The sequence below is a fragment of the Kwoniella dendrophila genome, chromosome 1, assembly GCF_036810415.1.
Source record: "Kwoniella dendrophila CBS 6074 chromosome 1, complete sequence".
NCBI lineage: Eukaryota > Fungi > Basidiomycota > Tremellomycetes > Tremellales > Cryptococcaceae > Kwoniella > Kwoniella dendrophila.
In genome coordinates, this window is record NC_089476.1 from 2,373,064 (window position 1) to 2,389,120 (window position 16,057).

At 39.0% G+C, this 16,057-nt stretch overlaps 8 protein-coding genes across 8 annotated transcripts; 5 read left to right on the forward strand and 3 right to left on the reverse strand.

The window, feature by feature from the left end:
• Nucleotides 1-338: 338 nt before the first annotated feature.
• L201_000849 (uncharacterized protein) lies at nt 339-995 on the forward strand (the record flags this gene model as incomplete). The annotated part of the gene is made up of 1 exon (XM_066216644.1): nt 339-995. The coding sequence occupies one exon, from the start codon at nt 339-341 to the stop codon at nt 993-995; it is 657 nt and encodes a 218-aa protein (XP_066072741.1).
• A 1,567-nt stretch (nt 996-2,562) lies between these two features.
• Nucleotides 2,563-4,186, forward strand: L201_000850 (uncharacterized protein; the record flags this gene model as incomplete). Its single annotated transcript, XM_066216645.1, has 7 exons — nt 2,563-2,649; nt 2,806-2,882; nt 2,971-3,014; nt 3,098-3,204; nt 3,288-3,628; nt 3,713-3,902; nt 3,971-4,186. The coding sequence occupies 7 exons, from the start codon at nt 2,563-2,565 to the stop codon at nt 4,184-4,186; spliced, it is 1,062 nt and encodes a 353-aa protein (XP_066072742.1).
• A 425-nt stretch (nt 4,187-4,611) lies between these two features.
• Nucleotides 4,612-6,682, forward strand: L201_000851 (uncharacterized protein; the record flags this gene model as incomplete). The annotated part of the gene is made up of 7 exons (XM_066216646.1): nt 4,612-4,953; nt 5,060-5,405; nt 5,596-5,824; nt 5,936-6,051; nt 6,137-6,259; nt 6,336-6,585; nt 6,661-6,682. The coding sequence occupies 7 exons, from the start codon at nt 4,612-4,614 to the stop codon at nt 6,680-6,682; spliced, it is 1,428 nt and encodes a 475-aa protein (XP_066072743.1).
• Nucleotides 6,683-7,290: 608 nt separating this feature from the next.
• Nucleotides 7,291-8,160, forward strand: L201_000852 (uncharacterized protein; the record flags this gene model as incomplete). Its single annotated transcript, XM_066216647.1, has 1 exon — nt 7,291-8,160. One exon carries the CDS (start codon nt 7,291-7,293, stop codon nt 8,158-8,160), a length of 870 nt encoding a protein of 289 aa, XP_066072744.1.
• A 328-nt stretch (nt 8,161-8,488) lies between these two features.
• L201_000853 (uncharacterized protein) lies at nt 8,489-10,296 on the reverse strand (the record flags this gene model as incomplete). Its single annotated transcript, XM_066216648.1, has 8 exons — nt 8,489-8,726; nt 8,783-8,971; nt 9,037-9,292; nt 9,351-9,405; nt 9,477-9,586; nt 9,676-9,719; nt 9,809-9,885; nt 10,180-10,296. 8 exons carry the CDS (start codon nt 10,294-10,296, stop codon nt 8,489-8,491), a joined length of 1,086 nt encoding a protein of 361 aa, XP_066072745.1.
• A 481-nt stretch (nt 10,297-10,777) lies between these two features.
• L201_000854 (uncharacterized protein) lies at nt 10,778-12,622 on the reverse strand (the record flags this gene model as incomplete). Its single annotated transcript, XM_066216649.1, has 4 exons — nt 10,778-11,812; nt 11,866-12,054; nt 12,140-12,361; nt 12,425-12,622. 4 exons carry the CDS (start codon nt 12,620-12,622, stop codon nt 10,778-10,780), a joined length of 1,644 nt encoding a protein of 547 aa, XP_066072746.1.
• A 407-nt stretch (nt 12,623-13,029) lies between these two features.
• L201_000855 (uncharacterized protein) lies at nt 13,030-14,592 on the forward strand (the record flags this gene model as incomplete). The annotated part of the gene is made up of 7 exons (XM_066216650.1): nt 13,030-13,069; nt 13,185-13,221; nt 13,297-13,316; nt 13,429-13,556; nt 13,757-13,864; nt 14,113-14,461; nt 14,567-14,592. 7 exons carry the CDS (start codon nt 13,030-13,032, stop codon nt 14,590-14,592), a joined length of 708 nt encoding a protein of 235 aa, XP_066072747.1.
• Nucleotides 14,593-15,054: 462 nt separating this feature from the next.
• Nucleotides 15,055-15,638, reverse strand: L201_000856 (uncharacterized protein; the record flags this gene model as incomplete). Its single annotated transcript, XM_066216651.1, has 3 exons — nt 15,055-15,236; nt 15,422-15,454; nt 15,533-15,638. The coding sequence occupies 3 exons, from the start codon at nt 15,636-15,638 to the stop codon at nt 15,055-15,057; spliced, it is 321 nt and encodes a 106-aa protein (XP_066072748.1).
• Between the last annotated feature and the right edge of the window lie 419 nt (nt 15,639-16,057).

Here is a 16,057-nt window from a genome sequence, read left to right on the forward strand (position 1 = left end):
TAGGTGTCTGTACAACCGCGACGTGGAGGAAATACTGCGGGATACACCGAACTGAACGCAACGCTAGGCTGGTAGATGAGCTCAAAACGTGGTTTACACGCTTCCGGCCAATAATACTCCCCGAAAAGTCCTCCACTTAACAACAACGATTTTTCAAAAAGTTGCAGGTCTAATGAACAATTTAGAAGCAAATTCCAACAAAAATTTTGATAACTTTGTATACAGATCCAGAACAATCACGACTTGATACCTTAAAAAAAACCAGCAATTGAACAAGTACAAATATACAAAAATCTAATACCAATATCCAAACATTTATTTAGATTTAATCCGGCACAATGGCTCAACCTTTACCACAATCACAAGTGGTCTTGTTATTCGCTAGAGGTGTATTATCTATCTTAGATTTATGGCCAGCATTAACTATTGCAGTTGAAGAACAATGGGGTGGAATTGAATCTGCTGAAAAGAAAACTTGGTTAGCTTCAACATTAATTGATGAATTTGAACAAAGAATTACATTATTACCTTTTAATGGTGCGGTAAATCCAACACAAAATATACAAGAAAATATGGTAGATCCAAATGGTGATTTACCATTAGATTTTGATGAAATTGGTGATTTATTACATCAAATTATGTCTGATGAATTTGATGCAAATTTAGAAGATGGTTCAATTGATTCAGTTTCAAATGATTTAATAAATTTATGGAAAACTATTTTATCTTCAACAAATCCAAATGAATTTATAGAAAATTTAGAAAAAAAAGTAAATGAATTGAAAAAACAACATGGAGGTAAACCAAAAATATCAAAAGGTCAAGGTGGTTCTGAATCTCAATCTGAAGGTGAAGATGAAGATTCAGATGATGAAGATGTTAATATGGATGAAGCTCCTCAATTAATAGATAATCAGCAACCAAAAGAAAGGCAAGAACCTGTAGTTGATGATGATGGTTTCACTTTAGTACAGAAGAAAGGTGGTAGACGATAAATCAGAAGAAACGCTCTATTGTTTGTTCGTTTTTTGGCTTGAAGTCAACGTTTATATTTTCTCGCTTAATTTATGCTTTTCATTTTTACCTTTATACCATGCATTGTAGATATATCCTTGTCCTTTCGTACAAGCAGCATGTTGTGGTTCTCAATCGTGTCTTCCGCTCATATTGATAGACAATATTCCCAATCTATCAATCCTCAACACATGATTCAGTTCGATAACCCTCCCCTTATCGAGTGTATATCGCAAGTCAAACAGTAAACACTCAGGCTCATCGGCAGTCTTTTCGATAACAAAGCGGTCTTAAGATTATAATCGTTTCCTAGAACGAGCTGGTAACATCGCTGACTGGACGCATTACGAATATTGTCACAACTTGTGATTAACAGCTCAGATGATAGCGAAATATATACAATCAAAGTTAGAGCGGATCTTAGAGGAAACTCTGCCAAGAGTATTGGTTGTTGTAATACACAAGCATATTGCTATGCCTTTGAATGATCAGTCATGATGGTTATTCGTCCGAGTCAGGCAGCAAGGTATCTATAGTATGATAGACGATCTGTGCTTCGAGTACCAGTACATATCATACGGCCGTAAAAGTTACACAGAACACAAAAAAGAAAACATGAAACGTTTCCTTGTCAAACACGCCTTTTGTCTGTTTTACGAGTATATCGGAAATTTACTAATGATCTACACTTTTACCTTCGCTTACCGTATGTACATAAGAGAATATGAAACAAGGTTGTCTGCTAAGTTTTCCGCTAGATCGGTATTTGCGAACCGATCGTATTTGCTTTATTTTTCGCTTCCACAAATGTTTATCTAATGAGCTCGATGACGCGCTATATCCTATAAGAGTATTAAACAATAGGTAGTTATTCATACGTTCCAAGAGTAACTAAAGCAAAGTTGATGGCTTATGAACCGACACTAATATCCGATAAAGATACCTTTGGCCTCATGTGTTGTTAATATGTTAATATGTTGAATCATAATTTTTGATGGTCGCTGTCGATCAAAGTTGAGCAAACCTTCTTTCCCCTTTATTGTTTTATTTTCGGTTCTCCTTGAAGTAGGGTTGTAGTCAAGTTTAATAGTCGCACAGATCATCTTTGTAGCATGCGGTCTGCGACATTTGTTCTCACGACAAGAATTCTATCACAAGCGGTGCTAAGAATGTTTATGTTGATCATTCCTTTTCTCCTATAACAACAAGTAAAACTTGGGTTACTCGTGCAATTTGATAATATGTATCATTGTACTGTTTCCATTCACTTCGCCTTCTTCATCGTTCCATTCGTGATCATCAATTCTTCTTTCTTTCATTCTTTCTTTCTGTTCATCCTTTCTTTCTAAATATCCGATACTTCTTGCTCAAAGTCAGACATATCTCTGAGCAACTATCTTCTACACCTTATCTGATCTCGATCTTGCCATCTTTATCTTTTCTTCGCCAAAAACAATCATTCAAATTCTACAGCTCCCTCCATCCATCGTGCTTCCCTTATCTTGCTTCTCAAACCCAAATCCCTTCGAAAGGCCAACACACTTGAAGATGTTACCTGTCACCTCTACTGTACCATGTGCAATTCTCGCATTACCTTTACTGAATACTGCTTTCGCAGCGACTTATTCACTCTCTGTAAGTTTGGTTCGAATTGATCGTAGATCTATGCCATCATTACAGTATCAATGGCGGTTATTTCCTTGATGAGCTGACGTTGACCCTAAATTCATACACATTTATTCACCCCTCTCTATTTTACCATTTATACGATCTTCACCTCGAATATTGTAGAAAACGTGGAAAGGTAACGATTTCTTCGAGGATTTTACTTGGTATGAATGGGATGATCCCACAAAAGGAAGAGTCAAGTAAGCATCTCTCATAATATCAAATAATATCTCAATTATTCACCTCACACCCTCGACGAAAGAGCTAACCAAGTGATTTGACCTTCAGCTATGTCAACAAAGAAACTGCTATCGAAAGAAACCTGTCATATGGTAAATCCCACACTTACGCCGATGTACTTTCTCAAATCAAAACGAAAACATTTTGATGCTGATATTCCAGTTTGATCAACTAGTCAACGGGGAAAACTTCATTATGCGAGGTGACTCAACCAATGTTGTCGATCCATCTGCTAAAGGTAGAGATTCAGTCAGAATTCACAGTAAAGATACTTATACCGATGTAAGTATAAACCGTTGTAACCTTCAAACGAAAGCCCCTACGATGGAACTGAGCTGACGAGATCTTGATCATCGATTATATAGGGTATCTTGATCATGGATGTTAAACATATGCCAGTTGGTTGTGGAGCTTGGCCAGCATTTTGGACATGTACTCGAGCTGGTACATGGCCAGCTTATGGTGAAGTTGATATTATTGAAGGTTTATATGGATTAGATCAACAACAATATTCAAACAATTTATTTACTCTTCATTCAGATAAAGGGTGCAATATGCCTCAACCTTCAAATTCAAGTTCAGGTATTCCAAATAGAGGTACAGGTACACCTTTGTTAACTGATTGTACAGGTGGTGTGGGTTGTGCTGTTAGAGATAAATCTGCAAAATCTTTCGGTGCAGCTTTAAATAAGCAGGATGGTGGAATGTGAGTTTTCCGTTTTCTCAAAGTCTTGGTTGTATATTTGAGGTCATTCTCATAATCGCTAATCTACTTTCAACCTTTTGTCAGCTTCGTCATGCGTCGATCTGCTGCTAGAGGTTTCTCTTTCTGGTTCTGGCCACATAATGATCCTTCAACACCTAAAGATATTTCATCTGGTGCTCAAACTATTGTCGAAACTGTAATGAATACTCCAATAGCCAATTTCCCTACTGATGATTGTGATATCAACAAACATTTCGACAATCACGAGATTATTGTGAGTGTATTTTGTCAAAAACTGATATATTGATATCCGTTTGCTGAATAAATCGGTTTTTGCAATAGATCAACCTTACATTTGCTGGGTCATGGGGTGGAGGTGAAGCACAATGGAAAGCTTCAGGATGCGCTGGAGATGAAGGATGGACACCAAATGATTTTGTTGACAAAAACCCACAAGCTTTCAAAGATGCTTATTGGGAAATTAGAAGTTTAAGATGGTACACACCCGTTTGTGCTGCTAATCATAAAAAAAGAAGATTATCCGATGATATCTTTTAAACTCCACGCGTTGAATGAAAAATAAGATTCTTCTTGGTGCTGTGCGACCAATTTCTGATACGAATTAGGACATTTTGGGTATATTCTAAATAATGTTTTTATTCGTCTACTTCATGAAACAAACCATCGTCTATGCAACATGTATCTGTACTCGTAAATGTATGAACCAAGTACTGATTCCTCTCTCATCATTATCCTCGTGTCACCGTGAATCGGCGAGCACCGCCTAATGTGTTCGGTGACCGGTGATAATAGGGGTGTGGTGCCAAGTGAACATCAACATCGCCTCGTTAGTACGCAGACGTCATGGAGATCAGTTGTAGGATCAATTTGACCATATATATACGAACAGCTTATATGCTTCTATTCTGTATCATCCCATCTACCCAACTCACCACTGTTAGACCTTACACTAACGAAGCAAGATGTCATCTCCACCTTCTAACCCACCTATCACTTCCCCCGATAGATCGTCGACTCCGACCGTATCAGCAACTACCGGTGCAATGACAGAACAACCACATGAACCACCCGTTGGTCCACCACCTTCTGCGATAGCTCAAACTCAGCCTACATCTGGATTAAAACAAGTACACGAAGACCCCAAAGTGAATGAACTGCATCAAATGTTCCCTACAGTCGAAATATCAGTCATTGAGTTGATATTGGAAACTTCACAAGGTTCTACAGATAGAGCCATTGAACAATTATTGGGAATGACAGATCCAAATTTCAAATCTGATGAATTGGTTGGTACAAGAGAAGATGTAAGTTTGCAGTTTTTATAAATCTAGCTGTATGAAAGCGTTAGTTACATACGAGGTATAATTTGCTTCATTTAGCTAATCTCTTCCTTTTCTCTGGTGCGCTTAGGCACAAGTAGATTTAGATGCACAATTTGCAAGATCTTTGCAAATGGCAGATGAAGAAACATATAGACAGCAACAAGCACAATTTCATTCACGTGTAAATTCAGGTAACAATCCTCCTCCTACAACTGGATCTGGTGGATTACCTTATCAACCTAGAATAAGAAGAGGTCAACCACAACAACCTCAAGGTGGACAAGATGCATTTTACAACGGATCTCATGGATATGGTACAGAAGAACAAAGAAGATTAGAGAGTAGATATGGTCAACAAAGAGATGAAAATTCTCAAGGAGAAAATCCTGCTGGAATGTTAGCTTTTGAAAAAAAAGTTGAAGAATTTGCTGAAGGTGAGTATCGTTTGGCGTTGTCTACCTATTATTACAAGACCTTTCTACGGCGCTTTTGGGCTGTTGGGAAACATGAACAGGCTATCCGTAGGACCATTGTAAACGTCCTTGTTCGAGTCCGATTACCATTCTTCTATTTTCTTTGGCCGGAACGTACACCTTTTACTGACTTATAATCGTCTGGATTTAGTCGGTAAACAGACATTCAACTCCCTCTTTTCAAAAGCAAAAGCAAAGTATTCGGAGTTTCAAGCACAACAAGCGCAAAATCGATCTAATCAGTCAGGTAGCGGATATACACCTGAGAACCTGTCTCCCAGTGGTGATAGGTATACCAGACCACCAGGTATTGGTGGTAATAGAGGTGGTGAACAAAATAGGAATTATGGTGGTAGTAGTAGTTTATGGGATGATAGGTCGTAAGTGCACCAAACCCGTTTCTCCATACAGTAATCCAGAATACACCTCAATCATCGAGGGGAGGTTAATGAGAAGTTATTGTTAAAACTTGTACATTGTCATTCACTCAGGCCGAGTCTCAGATCAGAATCAATCTCTTCACAAGGTACTTTCGATGCACCTCCACCAACCCAATCTCAACCTTTGAGACAAAGTTCAAGTCGATGGCAGCCATCGGATGCTTATGGTAAGTGAAAATGATTTTCAACAGAAAACTGACTCGATTGATTCGCACTGTGCTAATCAATAAACAATTCCGATATTCCCTTTAGATGACCCACTTCCTCCACCTAAAAGTATGAGCGGTAATCGAATCGAAGTTGGTGGTGGACGAAGCTCTTTTTCCGGAGCTGGAGTAGGAAGTCCTGAAAAGCAAATTGGTAAAATTGATCCTGGTCAGCTTCCTCTTTTCTAGTCAAAAACCTGATATACTTTTGAACTAACTATATTTCTCGATTGATCGAAATATAGCTAAACTTGGTATTTTGCCTAAAAAACGAGTTGACCTATTATCAACTTCACCATCAAATTCAACAACCACCTCTGGATCATCAACAAATCCACTTACGGCAAAGAAGAATGAACATGATGACGATGATGATCCAAATCCATCTTTACCAAATGCATCTGAAGCTTTAGTTTCCAAAATACCACCCACTCCACCTGCTGGCGATGACAGATATAGATTAGAAGATAGTGATGATGAATTGGAATATACCAAGTGAGTTATACAATTTATACATCCGCAACAAGGTAAAAGGAGATCGGACTGACATCCCTTGTTTGGCGTCTATAGAAACCCTTTCGATGAGAAATAAGTGGAAAAGTAGACGAGATCCTGAATGAATGACAGAGGGATGGTTGTTAGGAGACTGTCCAATAGATGTACAAGGTAGACAGATTTCACGAACGATCCATGACAAAGCAAACCATGCATGAGTTTACCAAGAACCTGTCCAAGAACAATTACAGTTAAGGAAGCACGGCTTGAGGGGCTCTTTGAACAGTATGTCTGTACAGATTTCACCGCCTGACTTACTATGTTTTGCCTATCAAGCACCATTCAAACAAGTAACACGTTTCGGTTAAAATACACTTTTCAATAACGGATGTCGTGACCACATTTCTATTCTTGAACAAAACATGGTTTTGATCATCAAAGGATGTATGATATATAGATTCTTTGCTGTATGAAAATCCTTTCATAGAATTTTAACGGATTGTCCTTTTTTGACCCCCAGGTACCACAATGTGATTTTGTGTAAATATATACAGACCATATATATATATATATGTATGTATTAGCCCAAACGATTCGAAAAACTGTAAGTGTAAGGAAAGTGAAATACTCCGTTGCTGTGATTGATACAAAGAATAGGAAAAAAACCCTGATATACTATACTCATACTCTGAATCATATATAGCCATGTCAAGATTTCCAGGTGAGCCATATTCTTCAAATAAAGTTCTGCAAGAAATCATGATTACTGATTATGATAAAGATGATAATCCAGAACTTGGGAATATTGGCAATGTGAATGATAATTCATGCATGTCAACAATCACTCAAAACCATCATACACAAAACCAATTTGAGGGAAGCCATTTTCCTGGGTTCCTTGATATGGATAGTATTACAGAATTAAATAGGCATTTACGCAACCAACAACCTCCTTGTACTTATCATGATCAAGGTGAATCCAGATACGCAACGCAGGATTCCCATGAACATCAATACGCTTCGACAACCTATTTTGACCAAGAAACCATGGGTAATCAATGTGCTCAGAACTGGCGACTCCATCAACAAATTTCAGATCCAGATGATATACTACGACGCAAATATACCAGCTCAGTTGAAACGCCCGTATCTCCTATATATCAATCTATCGAAGACACCTATCAACAACCAGCTTCTCATGCCCAAATCAAAGAGCCAACATCCAGTCAAGAGGCTGCGATAATGCTAGGATGCGGTACCATCTACGACCCCGTCCACGACAGAAGTAGGACTTTTTGGAACCGAATATGTGAAATCAACCGAAATGCGAAATGTCAACCTATTTTACCTGATCTTGAGTATGAAACGCAAGTGGATGTCTCCCCGTATACACCTGTCGATGTAACAGACGATGATACCATCACTTATAATGATAATGCAGAGGAAGAAGATAATCAATCGAATACCTCAGCTTATTCAGGATACGATGAGGATCTTGAACGAGTAAAGAGATTCAATCAAAACGCAGCGCTGCAGCCTATACTCAAAGCAGACCCCGTACAACGTAAATACTAGTTAGACTTAAATGTTTAAATCTATGAAATCATTTGTAGTAATGCCAACCATAAATATGCGATCTTCCACTGATATAGCAGATGCATACTTCGATCCGTCGTCACAATCACTTTTGACATTTACGATAGTCCGAAAATAGAACATATCCCAGACTATGCGCGGAGTTCTTACTCTCACATTACTAATGTAGGTGTAGTAGCTTGACTTCTGGTTAAAATCATTCTGGCCAAGGCAGTTGCAAAGCTAACTACCGGTTGAGAGTAAACATGAACATGAATATTCATTTTGCTACATAATTATACATAATATTTATCCCTTTTCTTGAGCCCTAATATTCTTCAGAGTATACAACCATATCATCAACAGCATAGTTATCGTAATCATCATCAGCCTCACCTTCATAGTCTAATTCTCGGTTATTTTCGGTATAAACCCGTAAAGCTCTGATTTTCCAGTAAGATTCTCTGAAAGCAGCTGGATCATTCATGACGTGTTGATCGCAAGTGAGAGGACATCCTTGTTGTTGATAGACTGCACCAGCCCAATCACCACACAAAGAATTATTGCTAAAAGATTCATTTTATGTCAGTGGCAGTGAGAACGCCAGAAGAGGGGTACTCACATGATGATCTTGTGTTTACCAAAATGTTGCTTCATGTCGCAATGGGTGGAAGGGAAATTTGCGAATGGCTTACCCCATTTGGAAGGATCGACCGTAGCAGGGCCAGTCTTGACATCGGCGGGAACGTTACCATTCTTTCGAGACCAGAACCACATCTTGATACCAGAATTGGATCGTTGCATCGCGTACCTAAACAAGGTTGAGCTTGAGCGTAGGCAATTGGTTGATCGACGCGTTATGGTATGTGTACTTACCAGCCACCTTGATCCTTGTTGAAGGAAGGACCGAAAGAGTCTTCCCTTCGATCCTTCACACCGCAACCTTGGTTGTCATTACCATGAACAGCACAATCTGTTCTGAGTTGTTGACCAGTAGCATCGACATTTGTGGGCATGGTACAGCCAGGAGTGGTGTGCAAAGTACCTTGATTGGTGTCTTTACCGTTCACACCTTCGATGATGTCGATCTCGCCACCTTCTGGCCAGTGACCAGTAGTAGAAGTCCAGAAAGCTATGTAGACTGTATTAGCTGATTACGTCAAAGGTAAAATATAGAGAAACACACATACCTGGCCAAGTTCCACAGCCTGATGGCAAATGAAGTACGTCGAGGATATAAATACCCTATACAGACAGATCGTACTGATGAGCAAAGTAACAAGCGTAATATCGTAGAAGCAGAATTGTTGACTTACATTATCGAAATTTTCCTTGGACTCGATTCTGACCGAATCTCTACCCCGTTGTCCAGGTTCCACTTTATGGTGATAGTCGGTTCTCATAACGAAAGTGTTGTGGTCAGAAACTGCATCAAAGCTGACGTTAGATATTACTCAGATGACAGCAGCTGATGAAGAAGTGGCATCAAACGGAGGGCTTGCAGGCGATACTCACCATAAGAGAGGTTTTTATGTTTGGCTTCGGCTTGAGAAACATAGCTAAAGAGGTAGGTCAGCTTGAACCTTAGCGTCTTGAAGAACGTTTCAGAAGAAAGTGCTAATGGATGTCAGGAATATGTCGAGCTTACTTGACTTTGCCATGTGTAGGATCGTTGAAGGTCTTCCAGTCAAAACCACTGAAGAACTCGGAGCCAGAGTAGTGTTTCTATTGAAATATAGATAAGTAAATCAGTAAAGTCAGTACGAAACCGAAGGGGAAAAGACATGAAGAGATAGCACGGGTGATTATTGTCGCGAGGCACGGAAGTGATACGGGAAGGAAGAAGGGAAGAAAACCAAACAAGGGAAAAGGCAATGGGGGACAAAAGGTGAGAAGGGTGATGAAAGCTGACGTGAGAAACAGACAGGGGGCAGGAGGTGGGAAAAACGAGTGCAGGGGAAGGACAAGGTGTAGTGGAGAGAGGAAGTAGATGAGAGACAAAACTGAAAGCAAACTTACATGAAGACTATAATTAGAGGCTGTAGTGTCAAGATCAACTTGTTGTGGTTGATCAACTATATTAAGGGTAAATGAGAAAGGTAAGAGGGCTACGATATTACGGATGATTGGCGACATTTTGGTTATAACCTTTCCGCAAGATAAGGAGGTAGATTGAGAATGTCAAGTAGATAGTGTGAAAGAATGATGGAAGATGTATAAGTGAAGAAGAAGAAAAGAGTAAAGAAAACAAAAGCGGTGGAGAAATGAAAGAAAAGAAGGGAAAGAAAGATAAATTGGGAAATATTGGAGGTTTATATAGTTGTCAAAGTCCATCAGTCCAGTCAACTTGAAACTCATTTTGTGTCGTGTTTTCAGATTTGACTCTGATGGTTCACATGAATTGCCGCACGGACATCTTGATTCAGAGTACGTACCACCTCCTTTGAACATGTGAAATGGATGGGTGCACGTCCTTTGGTGATATGCGATGCATTATATGTATTCAGGGATGTACAAGTCTGTGAGTTTTGTATTATGAGCAATAGTCCAAGTCTTATACATATGATCCACTTTATGAATCTCTCACTTGATCATAATATATACGACAAAGCTCGCTTTAATCCTCTTCGCTCTCTATATCCATCTCCATTTCCTCTTCTTCACCTTCAGCATCTTGATCACCACCCTCCTGATCTTCATCCTCATCATCTGTATCCACGTAATCTCTCGATTTCTTCTTCTTGTCACTTGATCCATTTCCTGAAGATGTTTTAGCTTTTTTCCTTTCTCTTTCTTTAGCTTCAATCCTTCTTTCAGCTTCTTCCATTTCATCTAATTCTTCCCCATCATCTTCATCATCTTCGTCATCACTATAACCTTTATTTTTTCTTTTCTTACTTTTGTTTTTGGATTTCTTCTTTGATGATGAACCATATTCATCATCTTCGTCTGAATCCGCCACAACAAACCCATCATCTTCGTCATAATCACCACCTGCACCTAAAGATCTATCTCTTAATTTCCTAGATTGTTTCTGATTATCCGCATCCGAATTATCATCGGAAGAATCTGAATAGTAAGATTTCTTGAATTTATTTCTTTTAACGCTACCTGATGAAGATGTTCTACCTAAACCTGAACCTCTACCATTACCTGTACCTCCTCCTGCACTGGAAGTTCTACCTAATTTTCTATTAGCTGATTTTGGCTTTTCAGATTTTATGTTTATAAATTCTCTATTTGGTGCAGCTTTTAACAATAACTTTTGCAAACTTTCTTCATCTTCTTGGGTTTCTTCCAACATTTTCATTCTTGAATGTTTGACATGTTGCTGGCCAACGTGTTTAACCAATTCCAAGTGTGTTTTTGAATCCATTGATGTTGGTAGTAATGATAATTGTCCCGCGATTGATCTTTCTGTAACTAAAACTGTTTCTGTAGGTGCAATTACACTTAAAAATGTTGTTGATGATACTGTATTCACAATATCTTCAGGCTGTTTTGTCGTACCAGCAGGTAAAGGTGGTTTAGGATCTTCAGGTCTAGATAAACTTGCTCCATGAGATGGTGCGACATCAAACAAATCAGATCCTAACTGTAGTGAGACTGATCCATCTGACCAACGTAACATTCGAGCATTACTTTGGCGTGTCTATGTTACAATGTTAGTTAACGCAATTATCGCAAGGCAGTCTCATCACTCACTGGGTTTCCATCACCTCCGGTAACCCATTTCCACCTTATTGTATTCCTTACACCAATCATTTTGCTTTTAGCCGCTATTGGATTAGCTTTCCCATCTATTGGTTCTTCATTCAGATTTTCTCGATATAAATCAGGTTCATAAGGGTTTGAATCTATATTGACGTATGCAGGTAGTTTCATATGCCATACCTACGAGAGGGAGATTGGGATAAGCTTCCTGCCGAACTCATTCACGACCAGTTACGAAAATCCAATTGAACAACATCGAACCTACTTTATCATCAGTCGCTTGCATCTTATTCCACTGTGGTATAGGTAAAGTAGCCCATTTCTCATCTTTGCTTTCTACCATGACGTCTTCTTCTTCATACTCCAGTGGATTTGCTGATCCAGATCGTGACCTTGATCTTGGTGTACGTGATCTACGAGAAGCTGGGGTACCGGTTGATGTTCTACCTCTTTTAGCTCTTTCTTCTGCTTCGTCATCATCGCCAAACTGTGGACTCAAACAGATAACATAAGCTGAGAGATAGATCTTGATATTTCTGCATTAGCTTACCAGATCTCCGCCAACATCATCATCTTCTGCAGCTGGTGATTGAGTTTGAGCGGCTGGGGGTATAGGTGCGGTTACAGGTGCAGGTGATCTTGAGCTGGATGCCACAGGTGAAGGTAGACGTGAAGGTATTTGGGCATTTGATCCTCCTTCATTATCTGAATCCCCAAATAAATCATCTCCTCTTTCTTCGTCTGACATGTTGTATATCTTTTTGCAATGTTTGGTGAAATGAGCTGTGATATAGGTGTAAACGAGGTGATTAGTTGTACTTGGATATGTATAAACCATAAGTTAGGCTGGACATGCATGAAAGCATGAAATCGCGTATGAAATGACATTACCGGGAAGTAAAGTTAAAGATGCCACATTAACGGAGAATCGGGATTTAAGCTTTCCGACTGCCTCTTGGTTCCACTCCGTCCTTTGGCTTTGATTCGCTTTCTCACCATACTACCATACATAGGCTGCTCACCATACAACCCTTCGTTGACGCTACCCTGATACCTACCATTCAACATCTCGAATTGACCTATGTATACTTAGATTACATAGTTATTTTACTTAATCTTTGATTTACTCCCCACTCATCTTGTCATCTATCAAAAATGGCCTCTCGTCTCGCTCTCAAGAGTCTCAGGACAGCGGGTAAGTCAAGTTATCCAGCAAAGAGAAAGAAGATTAGAAGAAGGATTGTTGGAGTAGAGGATGTGTTATGCTAATTGATTTATCGGATGTGTTCGGCCGTCATGATTTTATATAGCTCTCGCCAGACCTGCTCCTCGAGTTGTCGCTCAAAGGTAAGTTGAAAGACTCCTAGTTATATGTCCAGGTGAAGCTGACTTGACGTTGTTATTTGTTTTCTATTTTTGTAGCGTTCGATTCCTCGCTACCAGTCAGTATATCCCTTAATTCCTTACACCTTGAATAACTCGAAGCGAAAACAGGATAGGATAGGATAATAGAAAACAATAACTGATAGAATTGTTGTTTCTCACATGATATAGAGCCATCTCCTGATGAAAGGGCTGAACAAATCATCAACTCTGTCCCATCATCTTCTCTTTACACCAAAACCGGTGGTATCTTACTTGGTACTGGTTTAACAGCTGCTGCAGTTTCATCAGAACTTTACGTGAGTTTACCAATATCAATTCAGTCGATCAACATGCGCAAGAATACATTTATAGAATTGCGGATGATTGTGCACGAAAAGCAATCAGGATATAGTAGAAACATGATGTGAACATGGTGTAGAAGATATATATATATATATGGACGGTAATTAAGCAAGTTGAGTTCTGACTGACATACCATATTCTCCCTGATTTATAGGTTGCCAACGAAGAAACCGTCCTCGCCGTTGGTTTCTTAGTAATTTTCACCGCCATTGCCAGTTCAATTGGTGCTCCTTACTCATCATGGGCTAACGGACACATTGAGGTGGGTTATTACGGTCTTCATAGTGGACGTAATGTTGCTGATCTTTTACCATACCTTGTTCAATATCCTTTTACTTCTCCATTATCATGTTCACTATCCACTGTCAACTGTCACGCATCAACATCTCTGACAACCACACCATCACCGATTCTATCAAAATCACTCACTATCATTGACTTTTCAACCAATTTTAAACTCTAATCTTCCTTCTCCATAATCCATCACGGATATACCCTCAACGTTAACAGCGAATCAAAGGTATCCTCAACTCAGCTAGAACCGAACACACCAAAGCTGTTACAGATAGAATTGAATCAGTTTCACAATTAAAAGATGTCGTTCCATTAACTGAATCTTTATATGCTGTTGCCAAAGAAACCAATGTTTTGGAACATGAAAACTTCAAATTACAACAAGAAAACGCTGTTAAAGCTGAATTAAAATCAGTTTTAGATTCTTGGGTTAGATATGAACAACAACAAAGAGAAGCTGAACAAGCTGCTTTAGTTAAAACTGTTCAAGCCAATGTTGAATCAGAATTATCAAAACCTGCTTTCAAAAAACAATTATTGGAAGAAGCTTTATCACAAATTGAGCGTGAGTTTCCAACCTTTCTCGTTACAATACTGTTGAATACACATCATCTCGAATTTGTTGTTTTTCAGAGAATATACTAATAATGGAATACTTTATTCATCACAGAACTTTCAAAAGCTAAAGCTATCTAATTGGTCAAATATCTAAAAATGATCATATAGAAGGCATAGAGGAGCATAAAGAGATGGAGAGAAGCGGATAAAAAAGGATAGAAAAGAAAGAACAAAAAAACTAGTATTTGGAGTTTATGGTGGATGTCATGTGGATGTACATAGACTTCAATACGAATCATAAAAATCATATGAAAGCTATGCTTAGGAATTCAAATGGCAAGGGTCACTGTAATTTGTGGGTGTTACAACGTTGGCATCGCGTAATCTTGGGCAAGGTCTGTACTAGAGGATCGCTAAATCAATCATGCCTTCTTGATGTGATCATCTGCCAGCAAAGTGTTTCCTAGTATAGTGCAACGGTAAATGCTCATGAGTTAGGTGAAATTGTTGAAATACATATTCTTCATACTATCTATAAGCTACACATGGCTATCTACGCCTATACTAACTTCCAAATTATGTTTAATTGCCCTAAATGAATTACTTCTTCAAATTAGCCATGCCTTGTTGTATTTCATCTGCACCACTGGCAGCAACTCCAGCAGGTCTTTCGCCCCCTGCAGAACGGGTTTGAGGTTGAGAAGCTGGATCTCTGCCTGCAACTTGTTCGCCGATATTGTCCATAAATGAATTAGCATTTCCTCTAATAGCTTCACCAGCACCTATAGGTAGTTTACACAAATTCACAAGTCAGTCATAATTTTTATACATCACGTTAAACCAAGATCTGATTTGAACACCCATTATGTGCACCCAAAAACTAACCGTGGAATACTATGGTATGCGAAAATTGAAAAGTCAGTTCAGGTAGCTAAAAACAAATGCGGATCGATTGAAGCGAGCTCACCATTCCATCCACCTTTGACTTTATCACCTAAACCTGATCACACAACGGAAGGAACCCAAATAAATGAGCTTGAGGACAAGATTTCATGAAAAGGTCGCTTGCATCACTCACTTTGTCCAGCATTTGCACCTGCACTTCCATCAGCTTGTGTACCGGGAACTACTGTATGTTTAGCATCGGTTGTACCTGCTGCGTAGGCTTGAGAATTGGTAGACATGTTGTATGTTTGATTTCTTAATTTTCTTAGAGAACAAGTAATATGGTGAATCCTTAAAATTGTTTGATATGAAGGTTTATGTATTGATCATTGACGAAGATACCAAGAAGACGGATGCTCATATATATACTGGACAACATTATTATCATTGAATTGCTCTGGCTTTGTTTGCCGCTAAAACTGAAAAGACGATTGACGTCATATCCCGTTGAATATTGAAGCAAAGACCGAGCGAAGATGTAGTCCACAGAGGAAGAAACGAGATATTCTTCGAGGTATGCATAGAATGGATGTTGAAATGTAAACATTCTGACAATAACAAGCTGATGCATAGGAAACAAAGACTGAGCGTGCTGTTGTGTTGGCAGGAAGCAAGTTCAAATTACATACATTATCTTTGCGTCCCGTCAGTTGTCATG